The sequence below is a fragment of the Pseudorasbora parva genome, chromosome 7 (genome assembly GCF_024679245.1).
Source record: "Pseudorasbora parva isolate DD20220531a chromosome 7, ASM2467924v1, whole genome shotgun sequence".
Classification (NCBI taxonomy): domain Eukaryota; kingdom Metazoa; phylum Chordata; class Actinopteri; order Cypriniformes; family Gobionidae; genus Pseudorasbora; species Pseudorasbora parva.
Window position 1 is genome coordinate 8,294,915 of NC_090178.1, and position 24,166 is coordinate 8,319,080.

General features: G+C 37.7%; 1 protein-coding gene across 1 annotated transcript in view; it reads right to left on the bottom strand.

Moving 5' to 3' along the window:
* The window catches only part of mtmr11 (myotubularin related protein 11), a 52,332-nt gene extending 29,711 nt beyond the window's left edge, over positions 1-22,621 (bottom strand). The window contains exons 1-6 of the mRNA XM_067447972.1: positions 22,278-22,621; positions 12,449-12,518; positions 6,001-6,137; positions 5,740-5,809; positions 5,478-5,617; positions 180-264 (exon numbers count right to left, since the gene is read on the bottom strand). Coding sequence (XP_067304073.1) covers positions 180-264; positions 5,478-5,617; positions 5,740-5,809; positions 6,001-6,137; positions 12,449-12,518; positions 22,278-22,334 — 559 coding nt within the window. The 5' untranslated portion in view covers positions 22,335-22,621. The remainder of the gene's footprint in view (positions 1-179; positions 265-5,477; positions 5,618-5,739; positions 5,810-6,000; positions 6,138-12,448; positions 12,519-22,277) is intronic.
* Positions 22,622-24,166: the final 1,545 nt, after the last annotated feature.

Genomic DNA, 24,166 nt, shown 5'->3' on the forward strand with positions numbered 1-24,166 from the left:
CTTTTCTTTTCAGTTTTAAGGCCTAATAACATCTGGTAAAGGGACTACCAATGAAAACTAGCCTATGGGTACATTTATGTTCATGAATGTTGATTAATGTACATTGTCCCTTTTTGAAACAAAATAGATTACACAATTACAAACACAATGGCTTTTTGCATTGATTATTAATAACTCACCAATACTCCCCAAAGCAGCATTTTGGAAGGAGAGGATAGTCCCAGGTTTCAGTGGCTGGTAAGTCTTAGCAATGGTATACGTAATCTGAAAGCAAGTTAAAGTAGTGTGGAAATCATTAGTATGTTGATCAACAATAAAGGCTTGAAACATCCGTTGACGTCAGTTTGATGGCTTGGGTTTGAATATCCTTAAAGGGATAGTTCAATCAACAATGAAAATTAGCCCATGATTTACTCACCCTCAAGCCATCCTAGGTGTATATGCGTTTCTTCTTTCAGACGACTACAATCAGAGTTAAATTTAAAAAGTCCTGGCTCTGCCAAGCTTTATAACGGCAGTATATGGCCGTTTCTGTTTTGAGGTCCATTATAAAAGTGCTCCACACAGCTCTGGGGGTTTAAAGGAACACGCCAACTTTTTGGGACTTTGGCTTATTAAGTGTATCCCCCAGAGTTAGATAAGTCCATATATATATATATATATCATTCTCATCTCCGTGCATCCCATAACTCTCGTGCAGTCTGACACACACTCCCGCTAGCCTAGCTTAGCACAAAGAGTGGAGGTATATGGCTTCAGCTAGCCTACTGCTCAAAAAGTGACAAAATAACGCCAACATTTTCCTATTTACATGTTGCAATGTGTTTAGTCACAGCGCGTACAAATAACAAGGTTACATGAGACACAGCTATCTTATAAACATATACATACTGTGGACTATATTCTCAGAAGGCGCAGCACTGCTCCACTTCTGCGGAGTGCGGAGTGATTTGCTCGCAGCACATGAGAAGCCCCGCGGTGTTCCTTCCGTAAACAAAACCAGCTTGACTAGAGCTAGTGACGAACGTGACTGTTGATCATGGCTGATTTTGAGAAATTGTAAGAGGATTTTTACTTGGCATTAAACCAAAACCTGGAACCATATCTTTTTGAGCCAGAATACACAGACGAGGAGTTACAAACTTTGGAAGCAAATAGACAAAACGCCGATCAGACTGAGGTTGAGGGGAGAATCAGAATGAACACAATATGTGTGGAAATTTCCCTAATACACCCGGCAGTTGTCATTTTTTTCTCCCATTGTGACAAAATCAACTGGAAGAAACGCCCCATACCAAGTAAACCTAATGGACAGCTGTCCACCAAGTAAGTTAATTTGTTTTTATAATAATAAATAATAATAAAAAATGTTTGTTTTTTTATTTTTTGGACAATGAACCCAGACAAAAATTGAACTGCCTGAATTAAAACTGCCAATTCATTAGCAAGGTAAATGCTACAGTCCAGAGAATTACCTCTAGCACCGCTCATTTGTTACTGTGACAGAGCGCGTTCATGACAACACAATACTAACATTACAATACTAACATTACAGAGGATATGGAGCACAGGAAAAAGTCCAATACAGTAGTGACCACCCTATTCATGTAACAGTGTCATAAACGTTATTAGATCTGTTACAGTAGGCTAACTTACGCATCTAAAAAACATAACGGAACACTTACCGCAGCCGCGGGTGATCTGCTTTGTTCTGTCTATATTATCCATGGGATGGCCGTATCTTTCAGCACACGTTTCATGTTTTTTTTTCCCGAAATAGTCGTCCTCTGTGAAATGTTCACAGTGCTACAGGTGTGTTTGGGTCTATATCCAGAGCAAGTAGCCATCGATTCATCAGGTCAGCGTTTTGGGTTGGAATTCTATGGAATATCATTGTATTACCTGGTCTCCCCTGTTTATTGTCGCGGGCCTTCACAATACAGCGAACACCCATGGTTGTAAACTATCTAGCAATTACTCCAACTCTGAGCGAACTCTCTGCTTCTCACCGCGGGGCTTCTCATGTGCTGCGAGCAAATCACTCCGCAGAAGTGGAGCAGTGCTGCACCTTCTAGGAATATAGTCCACAGTATGTATATGTATATAAGATAGCTGTGTCTCATGTAACCTTGTTATTTGTACACGCTGTGACTATACACATTGCAAAATTTATACACATTGCACATTGGAAAATGTTGGCGTTATTTTGTCACTTTTTGAGCAGTAGGCTAGATGAAGCCATATACCTCCAGTCTTTGTGCTAAGCTAGGCTAGCGGGAGTGCGTGTCAGACTGAGTTATGGGATGCACGGAGATGAGAATGATATATAAGGATTTATCTAACTCTGGGGGATACACTTAATAAGCCAAAGTCCCAAAAAGTTGGCGTGTTCCTTTAATAAAGGCCTTCTGAAGCAAAGCCATGTGTTTGTGTGAGAAAAATATACTGAACTTTATAAACTAAAATGACTAGGTAAAATTTCACAGCCATACGCATCGATTCACGGCGAAAGAGTAACCCTTGACCTGACACATGAGGCATTGACCAACGCAGAAGCGTGGAGGATAGAGCAAAACAAAACACCGTTCTTGAACTAGAAGTCTAAAATGAGAATTTTCAAAGAGAAATGCTGGAGAACTAATGCTGGAGGACTTCGATATAAGAGAAGAGGGGCTGGAGTTTGTTGCCCAGCCCTTATGTTAAAACCTTGAGAGGCGTCAAAGCTTGCGATACTCTTACACTTGCTTAGACCATTTGCCGGAAGCAAGATATTTGAGTTTTTCCAAGTTTTAAATATGGAGATCTTTGTCACACAAATGCATTGCTTCGCTTCAGAAGGCCTTTATTACCCCCCGGAGCCGTGTGGATAACTTTTATGATGTATGGATGCACTTTTATGGACTTCAAACAAAACAGATCAGCCCTGTTCACTGTTATTATAAAGCTGAGAAGAGCCAGGACATTTTTTAATATAACGCTGATTGTATTTGCCTGCAAGAAGAATGCCATATACACCTAGGGTGACTTGAGGGTGTGTGCATTTTGTTTTGGTGAACTATGCTTTTAACAGAGGTGGACAGTAGTGGATGATTTTTACTTGCTATTCAAGTAAAATTTTAAGTATACTTTATCAGTGTTTTTCTTTGAAAAACTTTTACTTCCAAAGCATAATATATAATGTCATACTTTTTACTGCACTACATTTCATAAATAAAAGCTATTGTTTTCTAACCATTAGCTAGTACTTTTTTACTTGTAAAAATTACTTTGAATTACTTTTACTTGAGTAAAAGTATACAGTACTGTATTTTTAATATAATTAAGTATTAAATGATATTCAATATGAAATGTATTTCAGTAAAAAGTACAATATTATGTTTTGGAATGTTGTGAAGTAAAAGTTTTCCAAAGAAGAACACAGATAAAGTACATATACTTGAAAAACAAAATTACTTGGAAAGTAAAAGTACTTCAATACTGTCTGCCTCTTCCTTTTAACCACTCCCCTTCAACTGTCTCTGCTATGAGCGAGAGATGGAGAGAAGGTGCGCTAAAGTTAAACCCTGCCCTCTGTTCAATGTTCTGTTTCACTTCGAAATACACTACAGCACTGAAGAAAACTCAGTTGCTAATTTCAGCTCACGGGGACTTTAAAAATGTAAATAAATTTTACTTAATTTAATTTAATTTAATTTTACTTAATTTAATTTAATTTAATTTAATTTAATTTAATTTAATTTAATTTAATTTAATTTAATTTAATTTAATTTAATTTAATTTAATTTAATTTAATTTAATTTAATTTAATTTAATACAATTTCAGTAGATTAATAGAAGGTTATTTTGCCTATGCGCATTCCTGAAATGGAAAAAAATTGCATTTGGGCAAAGCACAGTATCATTCAAAAGTTTGGGGTAATTATGATTTTTTTAACACTTTTATTCAGCAAGGGTGCATTAAACTAATAAAAAGTAACAGTAAAACATTTATAATGCTATAACATTTGAACATTCTATTTATTAAAGAATCCTGGGGAAAAAAGATCACCGTTACCACAAAAATATTAAAGGGGGGGTGAAACACTCAGTTTCAGTCAATCTCATGTCAATCTTGAGTACCTATAGAGTAGTATCGCATCCTTCATATCTCCAAAAAGTCTTTAGTTTTATTATATTTATAAAAAAAAAAAGGGCTGTACCGAGTCTTTCCGGAAAAAACTGAGCGCCTGGAGGCGTATCGTGTGGGCGGAGCTAAAGAATGACGAGCGCGCAAAGCGGTGACGTCCTCAACCGTGCAGAAACCCATGCTATCGAGCTCAGCTAATAGATATATGATCCAGAATCAGATCAGGAGGCTGAAATAAATTGAACAGGAGAAACAGCAACAGCAGGACGTCCGTCTCTGTGGTATGTACTGTATTTAGTGCCCTGTCAACATTTGTGTGTGTTTACTCGCAATATATGAGGACATGATTCGGTTTATGGACTATTGTATGCGACTAAACCTTAGCAGTAGCAAACAAGACGGTTTTGCACGTCAGACTAGTGTAGCATTATACAGAGAACAACAACGGAGTCCGTTAGCGCATTTGAATGACGAAGCACGCGATCGTGTCGTTTACTGATGTTTACTCACGCGACGAGCCGACAGCATAGACATTTGAAGCAGTTTTACTCACCGGCTGCTTCCAAAGCAGGACCGAACCTTTATCGTTGGGACCGCTCCGTCAAAAACATTTCTTTGGTATGATTTGGTGAAGTCCTGACAGCAGTGACTTGCTGCGCTGAAGCGTTGAAGTCGCTTGATGTCACCCATAGGAATAAAGTGGAGCATGGCGGGAGTGTTTATGGGCGTGCATTTCCTCTCTCGCTCTAGTCGCGCGTGCGCGCACCCTTCCGGGAGAAGAGCCCGTACGGCTCATACAAGGACCTTCCGCTCTATCGACGTCAAGCCGACCCATACTCGAAAAAAACTCTCGGAAACTTATGAGAAATTTTTGACACAGAACTACTCCATCAAACGTCCAACATTAGTTTTTGAAACTTTGTCTATGTTTAGGATGGGAATCCAAGTCTTTAACTGTGTAAAAAGCTCAGTATGCATGAAACAGCATTTCACCCCCCCTTTAAGCAGTAACTGTTTACAACATTCATAATAGTAAGAAGTTTCTTGAGCAGCAAATCATCATATTAGAATGATTTCTGAACGATAATGTGACAGTGAAATCTGGAGTAATGAAGCTGAAAATTCAGTTTTGACATCATAGGAATACATTTATTTTTATATATTAAAATAGAAAACAATTCTTTTAAATTGTAATATTTCTCAATATTCCCATTATTACTTTGATCAAATAAATGCAGTTAAAAAAAGAGCATATGAGACTTAAAAAAAATAATCATACCAAGCCCAAACTTTTCATCAGCAGTGTATATCTGGGCTATATATAAAAGATATAAAGTATATAAAGACAAACCTCCACAGCTTGAGTATCAGGCGTGAGTCTGTCAAACAGGAAGCAGAGAACGCGCAGGTCTCGGCAGTACAACACCAGTTCCTCCGGGGTGAACTTCAGAGAGCAGGTAGGGGTCACAAGCTTGCTGCGAGACGGTCCCACTACAACAGACATTTAGATGTATTAAAACATTGGCTTAAAATGTGACCTAGATGTGTTCTTGACAGGCTTCATGAAGGCCGATTGACCGGCCGACTGATGGATTGTCTAAAGACTGCCTCACCTGCCACAACTTTGTCAATAGAAGCGAGGGCTACATCATGATCTCCAAGCAGCACAGGATCTGCATTATCCTGAATGAGGAGAAAAGGAAGCAATCAAGATAAATACGTCTGCAGAGGATGTTACACTAGACTGCCAGAGACTTTATAAACTTCAGCAAGCCCTAAAAGCACTTTGCAGTTCACAGTAAGGCTCAACTTTACACGAAAAACAGTGCTTGGATTCTCATTCCGGAAACACCTGAGCAATCTGTGGCACTCACGTCAGGTTTCTGGCTGTCCTGAGGCACGAAGGCTACTCTGAAATGAGTGCAGAACAGAGTCCCAGACAACCAGCCCCCTCCTTCCTTAGCCGATAACTTCTTCCTCACCAGCACGGCCCGCTGCAGCACACACTCTCCTGAAGACGAACACAAGCGAATCACACACAAAGAAAACGACATGCTCATGAAGTGCAAACTTTTAGTCCACATATGTTAGTTTGGAGTCATCTATACTGCTTAAAGGTGAAATCTTATGCAAAATACATTTTTAAAGGTGTTAGAACACCGATGTGTGAGAACAACTGGCCTATAATGGTAAAAATCCACTCTCTCATTTTTGTTTTAATAATTCCCATAAATCAGAAGCAGTCTCTTCAAACAAGCTGATTCAGATTCCCCCCTACATTCATGTGAATGTAGAGAAAAGCCCTGCCCCTCAGTCACTGAGGACATTGTGTTTAGACGTCATTTTTGAAAGGAAATGTCCCATTTTGCGCCATACTGCCTCACAAACAAGCAGGGTTGGGGAGGTTACTTTTAAAATGTATTATTTCGCTACAGATTACAAAATACATGCTTTCAAAAGTCATTTGTAATGCATTTCGTTAGATTACGCAAGTTTTGTAAAGTAATCTAAATATTTTATAATACATTGGAATACTAATAAGTTATTTTGTTACTCCCCAACCCTGCAAACGAGGGTCTTTTCAATGCTAGATTTTCAAAAAGGTTGTCCTTCCAATTTGCCTTTCTGAAAGAGCTTGTAGGCCCTCTGTACGGCTAATGTTGCTAAAGCTACCATTGTCTCTGCCTGTTTTCACTGACACTGCCCTCACATGCTATCAGAATGTTCATTTTCAGTGCGTGAGATTGTACCGTTTTGTTATTGCCGGTATGCCGGAGCATGAGCTTTAGAAGCCTTGAAGGGGGGCGGGGAGCAGCAGCTCATTTGCATTTAAAGGGACACACAAAAACACCACATTTTTGCTCACCCCCCAAAAGTGGCAATTTTAACATACTATAAAAACGATCTGTGGAATATTTTGATTTAAAACTTCACATTGTGGGGACATCAGAGACTTACTTTACATCTTGTAAAAATGGGCATAATATGTCCCCTTTAAAGTCTACTATAGGAACAGGAAAACTAAAATGTGTAGATTAAAAAGAAAAATTTGTGAACTAATATCTATGAAAGAAATTACACAAACATCTGGTTTTTAATTCAACAGCAATCTTCAAAAGCTCTGTAGGCCACATATATAAGAAGATGTGGTATTTCAAAAATAGTATTATGATTCTGTTGAAATAAAACTCACACAATCATTAAAAATAAAGACATAGGATAGAAGTTTAATGTTGGTAGAGCCCCTTAAACCGGCCCAGAGTCAGACATGAACACGCTCTCAACACATGCGATGAGTTGGGTCGCTCTTATTGCTCTTGTGGTCACTTTTCAAAGGCGAGTTTCTTAATTTTATGACTCTCAAGGGTGCTTTGGATATCAAAGCTCATTCCTGAGGCATCATGGACACAGATGTCAGAGAGAACAGGACGGAAGCAGAGAGATTGGGCTGTCACGGTGATTACTGGACTATTAGAAAAACTGAGCTTAGGATTCACTGGCCAGTTTCATGACAACTGAAAATGCATTAAATTCCACAAGGCTTATAACAGTTTCATTGTTGTTATTTTTAACTAAATCTAAAATGATATATATCGTGTGTGTGTGTGTGTGTGTGTGCGTGTGTGTAACATATTAAATTAAATTAAAGCTATTTAGAAAATATGCCTAAAATCACAACAAAACTATTACTTACACAAAATGGAATTTAAATAAAAAAATAAAAAAAGGTAATTAAAAATATTAACATGTAAATATTATATAGTATAGTATATAATATATATTAGCAACTGTTAGTTGCTGCCACCATTTTTATTTGTTTTAATCATAATGAATAACAGTAATTCACTTCAGTTTCAGCTGCTGTGCTAATTTGAACCACATCCAGTTTAATTTGTTTTTGTCAGGATTTGTTTTCCATTAAACTTCACTTTCTGGCAAGAGTAACATGCACTACCAGAGCCATACCTCTCAGATTCACATCAGCCTGTTTTTTTCCAGGTTTTAGGACATCGCTTGACATGATTACGTGAATGAGAAACCATTACGCATGGTCTCGCCTAGCATTCCCATTTCTAAAGAGAAGAGCTAACAGCTCTGACCATTTTATAGAAAACACTTAGAAAATGTCCTTATTTCCTGATAGATATCACATAGTTAGGCTTTTGAAGAAATCAATAATTGTTTAAAAGTAAAACATAAATAAATAAATAAATAAATAATAAAAAAGGTAACAAATTAGAAACAATAGGTAATATGTACAAATAATTAATTAATAAATTTAAAAAGTAAAATTAGTACATTAAAATAAATTAATAGATTAAAATAAAAGATAAAAAATGAAATTAAATAATAATAAATAAAAATGCAATAAATAAATACATAAACACACACACACACACACACACACACACACACACACACACACACACACACACACACACACACACACACACACACACACACCATCACAATGAAAAATAGCTTTTTTGATTGTGAGATGCCATCCTCTGAATTAAATATAATGAGGCCATGTTACAACAATGCAGCATACTACATGTTTGAATAATATATCATTGTTATATTAACCCCCCCCCCCCCCCACACACACACACACACACACACACACACATTAAGTGGTGGAAATAACAGATTATAGACACGTCACGATAACAAAATAGACATTTACAGTTACACACCCGCGTAACCCAACACAGGTGACAAGTGTAGCATATGAACTCATAACACATCAGCTTAAATAGATGTGTGTGTGTGTGGTTTGGGTTTCAGATTTATTTAGATATAACTATAAAAGAGTTCACATGTTCCCCTGAACATAAAAAAAAAATTGAAGCATTTAAACTGATATAATATAGTTAAATACATTAAATTGTTTTTATATTATATTATAGGCTGTTATAATTATATTATATTGTAAGCCTAATAAAGCATTAATCTCACAAGTGGATTGTTTAGGGATCCTTGCCATTAAAAAGTAAAAAAAAAACTTTGAAAAATAGAAAATCTTGGAAATTCATTAGCAATAAACAAACATGTACATTTGATGGTTTAATACTGCCTGTCGCAAATAAAATAAATCTCAATGTAACTGCATATTATATTATATATTTTTTTTATATTTAATAGTATTTATTGGTAGGTAACAGCATTGTAAAAAAATAAAATAAAATCTCTTGAAGCATTGAAAATACTTTTTGGTCCAAAAATATCAAAAACTACGACTTCATTCAGCATTGTCTTCTCTTCCATGTTCCTCCAAAAAGATTCAAACGGTTCATGAATCAGTAAATCGATCAATGATTCGGATCGCCAATGTCACTTGATTTCAGCAGTTTGGCAGTTTGACGTGATCCGAACTGCTGAAATCACGTGACATTGGTGGCCCGAATCATTGATCGATTCACTGATTCATGAACCGTTTGAATCTTTTTGGAGGAACATGGAAGAGAAGACAATGCTGAATGAAGTCGTAGTTTTTGATATTTTTGGACCAAAATGTATTTTCGATGCTTAAAGAGATTCTAATGAACTAACTGATGTCTCATATGGACTACTCTGATGATGTTTTTATTCCCTTTCTGGACATGGACAGTATAGTGTGCATAGACTGCATATGCTCTGGGACTAAAATATAAAATATCTTAAACTGTGTTCTGAAGATTAACGGAGGTCTTACGGGTGTGGAACGACATTAGTGTGAGTCATTAATGACACAAATTTCATTTTTAAATTAACTAACCCTTTAAGTTTGCTTATTTAAATCCAAACATTTATTTTATTTTTTGGCCGGGCAATGAAAATAATTCACACTTTAAAATGTCTAAATTTCTAAAGCTCTTGCATTATTTTTACATTTTAAGTGTTCAACGTTTTGTGGTCCACTGTATTAAATGTCCTTGAGAATTTTGTTGAATTCACAAATGTAAACAGTAAAAACAGAGACAGGTGTGTGTGTGTGTGTGTGTGTGTGTGTGTGTGTGTGTGTGTGTGTGTGTGTGTGTGTGTGTGTGTGTGTGTGTGTGTAGTCCAAACAGTAATAGACTATGAAAGCTGAATAACAACAAAGACTGAGCTGTGTGAGAGAGCGTTGAGGTTAGTAGCGGCTCTATTAAATGTTGACACGGTGGGAAACGCTCTATCCTCCCAAAGGGCCGCGGAGTGAAAGTGCTGATATGAAGCGTTGCAGATTAGGTTGTCCGGGTTGGACTCACGGCATGCCAACATTCCTGAGTAAAGCTGCTGCTTTAACACACTGCTGACACTGAGATTATGGTGAGGGGCTGCTGGGGTTCGACACACACTCGGCACACTAAGCGGTTGTTTTCGGAGCCCATTCACACCCCCATAGACAGACTGTTATTCTCCCGCACAGACCACAACCATCCAGACCTGGTGCTTTCCTTTTGGGATCAACTACCTAAAAGCAGTGAAGCTACTAACGTGAGCACATTTTTCAGTAGGGTTTTCAAAACAGTGAAACTTTTCCAACAAAGAGCGAAGTCACGTGCCAAAACATTACATCACTGTTTTTGTATATCTCACTGTGCAAAAAACAACACACTCTCCTAGAATATTCCCCTCTCTTATGTGGTGTTGGGAAGATTCATTTCAAAGTAGCAAAATAATATTTAGTTAAATATCATCACTACACTTTCCAATGTTAGCTATACAATTTAATTATTTATTGAGTAAATTTATTATCATTTTAAGTGTAGTTCAGTGCAATTTCACTGTAGTTTGAAAAACTCCAATCTTTTTATTTTCAGCAAGTATGCATTAAATTGATCATAAGTGGCAGTAAAAACTTGTATAATATTACTGAAGACTAGTGTAATGATGCTAAAAATTATATTAAACAAAATTAACATTAAAACAGAAAACTGTTATTTTAAATTGTAAAATATACTCACCTAAAGGATTATTAGTAACACCATTCTAATACTGTGTTTGACCACCGTTTTGCTTTCAGAACTGTCTTAATTCTACATGGCATTGATTCAACAAGGTGCTGAAAGCATTCTTTAGAAATGTTGGCCCATATTGATAGGATAGCATCTTGCAGTTGATGGAGATTTGTGGGATGCACATCCAGGGCACGAAGCTCCCGTTCCACCATATCCCAAAGATGCTCTATTGGGTTGAGATCTGGTGACTGTGGGGGCCATTTTAGTACAGTGAACTCATTGTCATGTTCAAGAAACCAATTTGAAGTGATTTGAGCTTTGTGACATGGTGCATTATCCTCCTGGAAGTAGCCATCAGAGGATGAGTATATAGTAGTCATAAAGGGATGGTCAGAAACAATGCTCAGGTAGGCCGTGGCATTTAAACGAAGAAAACATCCCCCACACCATTACACCACCACCACCAGCCTGCACAGTGGTAACAAGGCATGATGGATCCATGTTCTCATTCTGTTTACGCCAAATTCTGACTCTACCATCTGATTGTCTCAACAGAAATCGAGACTCATCAGACCAGGCAACATTTTTCCAGTCTTCAACTTTCCAATTTTTGTGAGCTTGTGCAAATTGTAGCCTCTTTTTCCTATTTGTAGTGGAGATGAGTGGTACCCGGTGGGGTCTTCTGCTGTTGTAGCCCATCCGCCTCAAGGTTGTGTGTGTTGTGGCTTCACAAATGCTTTGCGGCATACCTCGATTGTATCGAGTGGTTATTTCAGTCAAAGTTGCTCTTCTATCAGCTTGAATCAGTCGGCCCATTCTCCTCTGACCTCTGGCATCAACAAGGCATTTTCACCCACAGGACTGCCTCATACTGGATGTTTTTCCCTTTTCACACCATTCTTTGTAAACCCTAGAAATGGTTGTGCGTGAAAATCCCAGCAACTGAGCAAATTGTGAAATACTCAGACCGGCTCGTCTGGCACCAACAACCATGTCACGCTCAAAATTGCTTAAATCACGTTTCTTTCCCGATCTGACATTCAGTTTGGAGTTCAGGAGATTGTCTTGACCAGGACCACACCCCTAAATGCATTAAAGCAGCTGCCATGTGACTGGTTGATTAGATAATTGCATTAATGAGAAACATGAGAAACAGGTGTTCCTAATAATCCTTTAGGTGAGTGTATTTCACAATATTAATGTTTTTATTGTATTTTTGATCAAATAAACGCAACCATGAGCACTAAATAAATAAAAAAAAACTAATAAATAAAAACATTAAATCTTACTCATCGTTAGTGTAAATGACAGTCAAAAAATAACCCCATAGATAAATCATGGAGATCCTGTTAATAAATATTAATATTATCAAATATAAGCTTGCATTGTGAGACTTCACCTGGTAAACAGCAGAGGCCAAGCACATCTCTCCCCCGCGCATGAAGGCTACTGTGACTCATCATCCGCTCCTAAAACAAACACACAAAGAAAATTAAGAAATTAAACTACAAAACTGCTGAAATTCATTTCATGCAATATATTTATCTCAAAATTCATTCCAATCATCTGGTTCAGTAAGTTCAGAATAATATCCACCTAATTAAGCAGAAACATGTTAATGCAAAAAATGTCAAAATATTGGATGATTGTTTGGTCTTGTTAATAAGGAAGCGTATATTTTATTTCCTTTCTGATACTGCAACTCAGGAAATAGAGTCTAAAATTGTCTAAATCGACTTTCAGGTTCCTTTCACACAGCGCAACTAAACCACAAAACTAGCTTCATTTACAAGAGGCTAAAACTGCATACGCAGATGTTATCGTCCCAGTTTAAAACAAAGCGTCTTTCATTTGCAATCCACTACCAAGCAGAACAGAAGTATAACAGGGGTGACATACTTCCAGAGGTCTGAACCCACAGCTCCTAACACACCGCAATGAAGGAAAACTCCTCTGCACTCCTTCTGTAACTTTTCCATATTGAGAGTTTGAACTAGAAGCATCTGTCTACATCGTGGTCATGATGATAACTGCAGTTATTCAAATGTTTAGAGTTCAATTAAAGTGCCCGTATTATTCTTGATTTAATGTTACAAGTTGAAACAAGTTGTCATCAATTGCATTCATTTTTTGTTACATACCTACATAACAAATTTGCATAATGCCAGCCTATGGTCTTTATTGGCTGCTTGTGAGCAATGTCTGAGGCCTGGAAGAGTTTGGCTCGTGTTGTCAACATGTCAAGAATACGCTGTTTTCTGAGCTGCAAATCCACTTTGAATGCATTTCAAATGGAAGAGGACTTCAACTTCAACTGATATGGTAAAACTGACACTATTTTTACTGCTGGTATCACTGTGTATCAAGTGCTGTGGAAGCCTCCGGAGCTAAAATTCAGATATAGTAAAGTAGTTTCCAACGTGCATTGTAAGCGGTAGACCAATCACAACAGATTGGGTCATCTGACCAATCAGAGTAGAGTAGACCAATGACAATTGATTGGGCCATCTGACCAATCAGAGTAGAGTAGACCAATGACAAAAGACTGGGCCATCTGACCAATCAGTGCAGAGTAGACCAATGGCAACAGACTGGGCCATCTGACCAATCAGAGCAGAGTAGACCAATGACAACAGACTGGGCCATCTGACCAATCAGAGCAGAGTAGACCAATGACAACAGACTGGGCCATCTGACCAATCAGAGTAGAGTAGACCAATGACAACAGACTGGGCCATCTGACCAATCAGAGCAGAGTAGACCAATGACAACAGACTGGGCCATCTGACCAATCAGAGTAGAGTAGACCAATGACAACAGACTGGGCCATCTGACCAATCAGAGCAGAGTAGACCAATGACAACAGATTGGGCAATCTGACCAATCAGAGTAGGCTCTTTTAAAGGAGAGGTTTAGAGAGTCAATCTTCAAACAAACAGACTCTTTTCAGAGTTTTTACACTATTTGAGAAATGATAGAATGTGCAATGTACATGATGCATACATTAAAGTGTTTGTGATAAATATATCATAGGAGACCTGCAAAAACAAAATGAGGAACCGTTAAAATAGCATAAGAGAGGCACTTAAATTAACACATCCTACCGGTGTTTACACAGAGGTTAAGAACCATTTTCCATACTATTCTACGTTTTTTTCCTCAAATGAACAGAAAACTATTTTCAATAAATGGAACCAGCTAGATAACAATAGTTTGTGAGAATCAAAGTAAAAAATAAAAAAAAAGACATTTAAATTCTATTCAAGTCTTAAGATCTGTGGTCTTAACCTCACAGCTGGTGGAAAAGAATCGGGATAGGACTCGGGCAGAAATCATGTTCATGAATGAGATTATTAACGTTACTGTAGTTTGAAGCAGAGCAGGAGAGATTGTCACACAACACACGCCTCGCGAGCAACGGGACTTTTATGATGACGGGACACAGTCGCCGGCTCTATTTCTACTTTTCTGGTCATGAGTATGAGGTAACGCAGCTCTTTTTATCATTTCAGCTACATTTAAGTGTGTTTAAAATGATGTTATGACGTTACTCTGTGTGTTCGCTCAGCGGCTGCTGTGGCACTTGTTCACACTGTTAAGAGTAAAGCGCTTCTGCCAAATAAAAGCGGAAACCGAGGGTAACGCAGATATGACGCCATTGACAGGTGACTCCCTCAGACGTCCCGGCTCCTTGGTTAAAATAGCAATTCTCTCACAATTTACCAACAGTTGGAAACATTTGGGATATTGTAAGACCTCAACTGAACAAAATATATAACACTGGTCTGGTGATTTTTGGATATTTTACTGCAAAAATACTACACAGTGCACCTTTAAATAAATTTATTGCTGGCTCATAAGTTTCAGTTCAGTTTGTATTAGGGCTATCAATCGATTAAAATATTTATTCGTGATTAATCGCATGATTGCCATGAGTTAACCCGTGATTAATCGCAACTTAATCGCACATTTGTAAATGTATCTTAAATCAATGTTTCAAGTTTTTAATACTCTAATCAACATGGGTATGGACAAATATGAATGCTTTATGCAAATGTACATTTATTATAATTGAAACAACACTCAGAGCATGAAGACTAGACCTGTGTCCAAGGTCACAGATATTTTTCAAAGAAATTGTTCATGTCTCTTAAGCCTAAGCTTAAAAATTCAGAATAAGCAGGGATTTCTCTCATTTTAAGAATATAATATAAAGGGAGTTTTTACACTGGCAGTTTAGTTCAGAACAATTGAAAAATTGGTAATGTGAAAGCTGTCATCTGGATCTGCACTTGTTTCAGAATAGTAATGTTAATGTTAACCCATTTATTTCCCTATGAATGTTTGCTGCTGCATCCTTTACTATGGCTGATCTCAATTTCTCCAACTACAGGCTAGGTCATGGATCAAACAAAAAATGTACGCTGCGTTAATCATGCGTTAATAAAATCAGTGCTGTTAAAATTAACTTGCGTTAATTTTGACAGCCCTAGTTTGTATATATTTAGTGGCAGGATAATTGATTCTAAAATCCACCACAACAGGAAGAAAGAGTTATATTCTGGTTTCCTTTGAGCATCTGGAGAGGAGCTTTGGTATCTGAACTTTTAAAGGCTGCTGTTCCGGCCAAGACCTGAAGATAAACAACAACAAAGGCGTTCTAAACAGAGTTACAGTTGGCATCTGAACGAGGAACAAAGGCATGCATTAGAATGTCTGATAGCCCCTGTGATCAGCAATAATGTGTTCAAAACAAACAAACCAACACACTCTTCCATCTCTTTTTATGAGGATTTTGACTCCAATAATCAAAATTCCACTGTGCAGCATTCCTAAAGGAATATAGATCTCCAGACAGGTCTCATAAAGCATTCAAATCCCAGTGAACTGGACAGCCTAAAATCTCAGAGGAAGCTAACAAAATTGCAGTCAGTACTGGAGTGAGAAATGAGGAAGGAAAAAAAAAAAACCACAGTGGCACATTTCTGCTGAGGGTTCAGTTCTTCGAGTCGCATGGTCGCCACCGCTATCATGTAATCTCTTTCATTGCCTCTTTCTTCTCCATTAAACACATCCCTCCCTCCTCTCAGCTTCTGAGGACAGAGGCAGCCAAGACTCATTGCAGTTTCCATTGCTCATGGCTTCCCCTGGTTTCTGTGGCCAGAGAATGCAGCGGAGGGAACATACAGGCCTCTTCTCCCCTGAATCAGCCAGGCCAGACTCGCAGAAACAGGGCAGGGATGCACTATGCCATCATATAAACCTCACACTAGTTTATTAGTCATCGCCTGGAGGCACAATAAGCCTTTGTGCCGGGCATCAATCTAAAGCTAAATGAGGCAACTAGAGGCCCGGTGGGACGCTTAAACCGAAAGCTTTAAAGAGCCAAGCTATTGTTCAGCGGCTCATTATTTTCATGCGCTCCATGTGTGCATCGCTCATTCTCTCAACAGCAAAGTCATGTCAACAAATGGGAACAATGCATCTATTTCCATAAAACGTTTGAAGTATTATCTCTGCATGTCAGTTCAGATGTTTAAAAATAGCACCTTTGTTCTTATAAAACTTCCATAACTGAAAAATGAATGAAAAATCATTCATGTCTAGCCATGACTCTGCCTTTCCTGAACTATGCTTGTATCATTAGTTATTTGTAGTGTAATTTTACTACAAGGGTCAACTAACACTAAACAAATACTAAAACTAGACTAATCCTAAAACCATAAAAAAAATAAGGCAGTATATTTTAACTAAGTGAAAATAGCATATAGCTGCCATTTACACAAAGTTTAAATAGAAAAGTTTAAATAATTAGTTAAAATAGCAGCATTTCTTAACAATCTGCTATTTACCCTTAGATGATATTTATACTTATAAATAGTGGCAGATATTATTTGCACCTCGGTGTTGTTGTACATTAAACAGTATGCAATAATAGAGTGAACATTATTGTATTTGTTACATTTATTAAATGAATGCCGCCTTAATGGGACAATAAAGCCTTCCTCAAACCTACCCCTAACCGATAAACAGAAAACTTAGAAACTTTATTTCTACTTTTTGAATAAATGCCTTTCCGATATGATATTTGGTGGTGAAAGGGATTAAAGCGAGTTTGGCAAAAGTTGAATTTGTGTCGAAATGTTCTGCCTTGATGTTTACTATTGCTGTTGCACTCAAATCCCTGTCTTCCAAAGTTTTGTCTGGCCCAACCAGACATCAGTGTAACTGTAAATAGATAATCCGAAAAATGTATTTTTTGAAAAATAAATTAATAAACATTGAAGAAAAATATTGATAATAATAATAATAATAAAAAATGTTTCAAAATCAGCATTAGAATGATTTCTGAAGGATCATGTGACACTAAGACTGGAGTAATGATGCTAAATATTTCAGAAATAAATTTGATCTTAAAATACATTCAAATAGAATACTAATAATGTTATTTTAAATTGTAATAATAGCTCACAATATTACTAACACTTTTTAAACTACAAACTTTTGACCAGTAGTGTACATTTCACTTGGTTAATGATAAAACAAGGGGGGGGGGGGGGGGGAAATCCCACAAAAAGAACCAGAGCCATATCTAAAAACCTTAGGCCAGCAGAACACCCTAGCAACCACATAGCAACACATTAAAAACTCACTCTGAACACAACTGCAACACCCTAAACTGTGATCCACCGTGATTTAGGACAGTCTTGTGATTTAGGCAAATAAAACTTGACGACACTGTAAGATTTGTAAGACAAAATATGGCTGGAATAATGGCAGTCTGTGCATATAAATCTATATAAAAATAAAACTCTATATAAATATATATATATATATATATATGTATATGTATATATGTATGTATGTATGTATGTATAGATAGAGAGAGAGAGAGAGAGAGAGAGAGAGAGAGAGAGAGAGAGAGAGAGAGAGAATATTTATATAGTTTTATTTTTATATAGATTTATATGCACAGACTGCCATTATTCCAGCCATATTTTGTCTTACAAAGCTTAGTGTCGTCATTCTCTTTATGGAGCTTATTAAGATGATGGTAAAAGAAACCCATGCCTCATAAAAAAAAGCAGTGCCGGAAAAGCTCCAAGGTCAATTAGAGGGTGTGTCACAGTCTTGTTTATGTTATGCACCGTCTTTTAGAAAAATTAAGCATATCATTTTTTTTTTTTTTTAAATAAACGCTTCAGCAAATCCCTTATTTAAACACCCACTCATCTCGCACCAAATCCAGATGACGGCGTTCATTTCAATAACATAAACTGAAGTAATTACATACGCCACATGGCGTGTTCCAGTCAAACCAAACAAAGCAACACTGAATGAGATATTTTTGATCTAGGAAGTCGCCCTACAGCAGTGTATTTGTGTTTTGACCCACGGGGGAACCAGTGAGTCATATTTATAGTTTTATTTTTCAAACCATCGAAATTCCAGACAGGCTGATCCCAAGACTCCCATTTAAAGAGCTCTAAAACTCCACCCTGAAACAGTGACAGCTCGTGGATTTTAAAATAGAGGCAGCACACTAATTGTTGCGGTCTGGGGATCCTCTCCAGGGGATTGGGGGGAAAAACACATACACCAAGAAAATTCTGAACATTCGTCCATTTAGTGAAACTGATTGCTGTAGCTATGTCCAGTCCAACTGCAATTTGAATGGCATTAGGGTTTGTTCACACTTGGCATGTTTGGGTCGATTAAACCGAACCCTGGTGTGATTGCCCTGTTAGTGCGGTTCATTTGAATAAGTGTGAACGCTGCCATCTGAAACCTGGTGCGCACCAAACAAGTGGACCGGGCCCGCTGAAACAGAAAGCTCATAACTGTTTTTCTCGTCATAGTTGCGCTATTGCACATCACAATTCGGTACATGCATCAGAACGCAATCCTCGCAGAAGATCTTTTTTGTGTGTGTGACGGAGGGTTTCCATCCAAAGAGCACCCAGCATGTTTTGATAGTTTGGTAAGTTCAGACGCAATATGCAATAAAAGCCGACCAATCAGGTTGTGAACGTATCCCTATGCCGTTAGGTTCTATGTTAAAATGCCAATGTGAGGTTTGGATCAAAAGAACAAATTAGACCTAAACTAAACTAGTGTGAACACACCCTTAGTAAATTTGTTGGCGATCAAATATTCAATATCTGTACTCTCCATTATTATGGTATTTGGTACATTATTAGTGAAAGCACTTCAAACTTATATAACTTAATATACGTCTCTACAGCGATTGGTTGATTTAACAAGGGAGGCAAGCCTCCACTGCCATGTTTTTTTCCTCAACACTCTCAAGACTTTCTGAAACTGAAATACTCAATGGTGATTGGCAATTTTTGTACTAATGGAGGCATAACAGTAAATAAACAGTATGCTAACAGACTAGTATGTCCAAATTCATAGTATTTCAAAAACCGCAGGTGAAAAGTGCACATTCGCTGGACACATTCGTTGGACACTTGGGCCCTGTCCCAAATGGCACACATCATATGCTCTTACAGTTTTGTGGACTTACAATGGCTGCCAAATGCGAGTGTACATAAACCATAGGCGACCATAGGCCGTCTCATTTGTCATTTTAGGTGTCAGAAGAGTGCTTGCGAGAGTCCCATTTGTGGTCAATATTCTCTCTCGGTGAGCACATTTGCAGAACCTATACTGAAGCCAGCATTGCAGCAAACATCTTCCCAACATTCAGTGGCGTTAAGTGACAAAAGTGTGGACGGCGAGTGTTTAGGGTAACATTTGGCCACATTTATGAATGGCAGTGAAGTAACGTAACTGACGCTGGTAGGTCACATGATAGTATCAACAATGAGGATGTAGTACGTCCGAATTTCCTTCATACTACACACACTCATACAATATACAGTCATCTAAAGGATTATTAGTAACACCATACTAATACTGTGTTTGACCCCCTTTCGCCTTCAGAACTGCCTTAATTCTACGTGGCATTGATTCAACAAGGTGCTGAAAGCATTCTTTAGAAATGTTGGCCCATATTGATAGGATAGCATCTTGCAGTTGATGGAGATTTGTGGGATGCACATCCAGGGCACGAAGCTCCCGTTCCACCACATCCCAAAGATGCTCTATTGGGTTATGCTCTGGTGACTGTGGGGGCCATTTTAGTACAGTGAACTCATTGTCATGTTCAAGAAACCAATTTGAAGTGATTCGAGCTTAGTGACATGGTGCATTATCCTGCTCGAAGTAGCCATCAGAGGATGAGTACATGGTGGTCATAAAGGGATGGACATGGTCAGAAACAATGCTCAGGTAGGCCGTGGGATTTAAACGATGCCCAATTGTCACTAAGGGGCCTAAAGTGTACTAAGAAAACATCCCCCACACCATTACACCACCACCACCAGCCTGCACAGTGTTTACAAGGCATGATGGATCCATGTTCTCATTCTGTTTACGCCAAATTCTGACTCTACCATCTGAATGTCTCAACAGAAATCGAGACTCATTAGACCAGGCAAAATTTTTCCAGTCTTCAACTGTCCAATTTTGGTGAGCTTGTGCAAATTGTCCTTCTCCCATTTTCCACCTCAAAATGTTGTGTCGGCTGTGCCTACCCTGCGAGCCGCCACTGCTCTGAAAGATGATGATGTTATGACTGGTTTTAGCTGGTAATGACTTTTAAATGAAAAAGCCTATGTGGTTAGTCTCGCCACAACTGTTACATTCACAATTCCTTTTCCATTTGTTCATTTACAGCACTGAAGCAAAATATAGGTCAGTCCATTCTTAAATGAACCAGCTTGGGTGGGCTCCACTAAATCTGACACAATCTACACACTCAGACACGTGGATTCATTTTCTGTGCAGGGAACAGCTTCTCGCATTACGTGTCTTGACACTGCACACTATGCATATTTACAATCCCCACACCAAGTGAGTTCTGGGTAGGCTGTTTCCATGGTAACAACCAGATGTTGTGCACATCAGGGACTCTACGCTCTCCAGAATCCGCGGGCGGAGGCATCTGCTAGCATTTTCCCCCCTCGAGGCAGATTAAAATAGCCAGAGAAAAAAAAAAGGTGAGCACCAGCAGATTTCAACTAAAGAAAGTATAAGTTCACCCAGAAATGACAATTTCGTCATCATTTACTCTCTTCCATGTCATTCAGACCATGCGTTATTTTCTTTCTTCCATGAACTATAAAAGATGTTAGGCAGAATGTCTGATCTCCTCTCTCCCATAGCAAAATAGGCAATCTCCAAAACAGTACATGAATGAATGAATGAATATATATATATATATATATATATATATATATATATATATATATATATATATATATATATATATATATATATATATATATATATATATATAATACAAAAATATAAACACTCTGACAAAGATGTGTATGTGTGTATGAGTTGGAGCATGCTAAATGCATGACTGAAATCACAAAAATAAACTCACCACACCCTGTGAGAAAAAGTATACCAAAAAAGAAAAAGGAAAAAAATGAATTCCAACTGAAAACCCAAAAAAGAACATATTCAAACATATTTAGACTGTATAGTTTTCACAAAAGTAACTAATACAAACAACAGCCAGACATAACTTGCCCACTAAAGCAGATTCATGATTTTGTGTTCCTTCTAATTTTTTCTCTCAATGGAAAAACTGACTCCTGAACCAGAGATTCTCAACCAGAGTTTCTGCTAAAATAAACTGAAATGATGTTTCAAAAGAGTAGAATAAAACTGAAAAGTATATTCCATTCACAACCACAGATATGAAAAATAGTAAGCACTAGTGGAGTTCAGGTCCAAAAGTTAACCTGCTAGTTCAACTCATCTAACAGACTGGAATTCAAATTCATACACCAGACAAAACAAGCCATTCTTGGAAAAGTTTTTAAAAATGTTATAAATATAAATGACTCAAAACCGCAGATTGTGGTCGAATCAATTAAAAATGTTTCTAAAATGACGAATTTTTAATGGGTGCAGTTTTCCCGGGAAAGTGACTGAGATAAATGAAAGTTATACAGATATTAAATACATATTTATGCATCTGTTATAAACTTACTGACCGATGAAATACATAAAATGTACATAGATGTGGTCCTAACCAATTTTGCTTACATGTTTTAATGCGAATTAGACAGCGCAGACAAGAGAACACAATAATAAACGCCTAAATAAAAGATATAGTTTTATTATCATTTAACCTTAATGCTTACCTTCATGTCCGGTACCATCTGTCTCACTTTAAAGGTGGTTTTGGACCCTGTCAACATGATTTCAAGCTAAAACAGATCCGGACTAACAGGATAAATAGTGTATTTGGTGGAAGTTTAGTGGTGACGGTTTGATCTGGTCCATGTTACTGAAATCGGATGGTTCGCGTTCTGTCTGCATCACTTTCACACATTTCTGAGTCCGTACTGTGTTAACATATCCAACTAAACGCGAAATCATCTCAAAAGCGCATATATTTTTTTCCACACAGAGAACGCTCTTTCACAGCATTTGTTTACAGCCCCTTCGCCATAGTGAAATGACACGGGTGTTACTGAGTAACAAAAACCAGGACCGAGTCTCTTAAAGGGCCAGTCCCGCGAAACACACTCAGTGTGCTTCTGTGCGCAGCTTCCATCAGCTCTCAAAACCTGGTGAACTGCAGCATTTTTGGACATCAGTGGCTATCCCCGGAGTAGCATGCTACCGTGGTACTCTTGCTATAGTACTATGCACAGCCTACTGCAAAAAGCATGCACATTTTCTGTGAAATACCCACATGACCTCTGCTATATTTGTGCAGTACTACACAACAGAGCACGATTCAACGGGTAATGTCTCGCAAAGTGTACTTTAATATACAGTGTGATACATTCACAATAGGTCAGTCCAAAGGGTTATGCAAGCTTTGGCTGGTTAGCATAGCCCTGTTAGCCCCTGCTGGTAGACATAAACATCATTTGGAAAAGCATCTTTCCATTAACATCTATTCAAATAGCTATTCTGTCTCCCCAGAATATAGCTAATTTTCAGAAAATTATACAGTCTAGGTTGTTTAGACTGAATAATAATCCATCCATCCATCCATCCATCCATCCATCATCTCTCTTCTCAATAAAGTATCAGTAAAAATATAATATATGGTAAAATGGCCATAAATGGGTTTTCCCATTCAATGCAATGCCACACTGTCTCTTGAATACTAATACATTCTTGTTCATTTAATGAAAAAAGAAATGCAATAATGGGAGTTGGCAACATTTTCATAATAATATCTCATATTTTATAGGAACATTGATATGTAATTTCTTTCCCTATTCACTTGTTGTGTCAAATGCCTGAGGACATATGAAATAAATGCCCTGTTTTGTAACAGAAAGTCATATTTTGACTAGAAACCCCATAACACAACATCCTGAGATGTTGATTTATAGCAAACAATTTGAAAATGAGTCAGATTTAAATGATAATTACAAAATAGTATCATATTTCCATGCTAAACTTGATCATTCAGTTGTTTTAAAGACAAAGGAGACGTGATTTTCCTGGTGAAACCTCAAAACAAATGGCATGTGTTCTTTTACAGGACATCCAGACCTAAAACCATGTATGATGTCCGAAAAATTCACTACAATATAATGTACAATGGCACCCAGGAGGTTAAAACCGGCATATTTTACTTACATCCGTTTATCAAGCAGATACATTTATCTAAAACGATAGCAAGAAATAGTTAATATTAAGGAATCAATAACATTAGATGTGGTGCAATACAAACTTTCAAAGTTAGCAGTATTACATTCTGTGAGAGAGAGAGAGAGAGAGAGAGAGAGAGAGAGAGAGAGAGAGAGAGAGAGAGAGAGAGAGAGAGAGAGAGAGAGAGAGAGAGAGTAAACTAAACAAGATCGAGGAGGCAGTCGATCAAAATTCCAAAAAAGCCAGACAGCTTCCCATAAAAATCTGGAATGAATATTTTGAAAATCTCTATTCACCAGATAAACCAACCCTCACCCAAAAACATCTAACCTCCCAATTACATCACCTGGAGCGCACTATAAAAGACCAGCTAAACCATTTAGACCAGTCCATAGCATTACATGAACTGACAGAC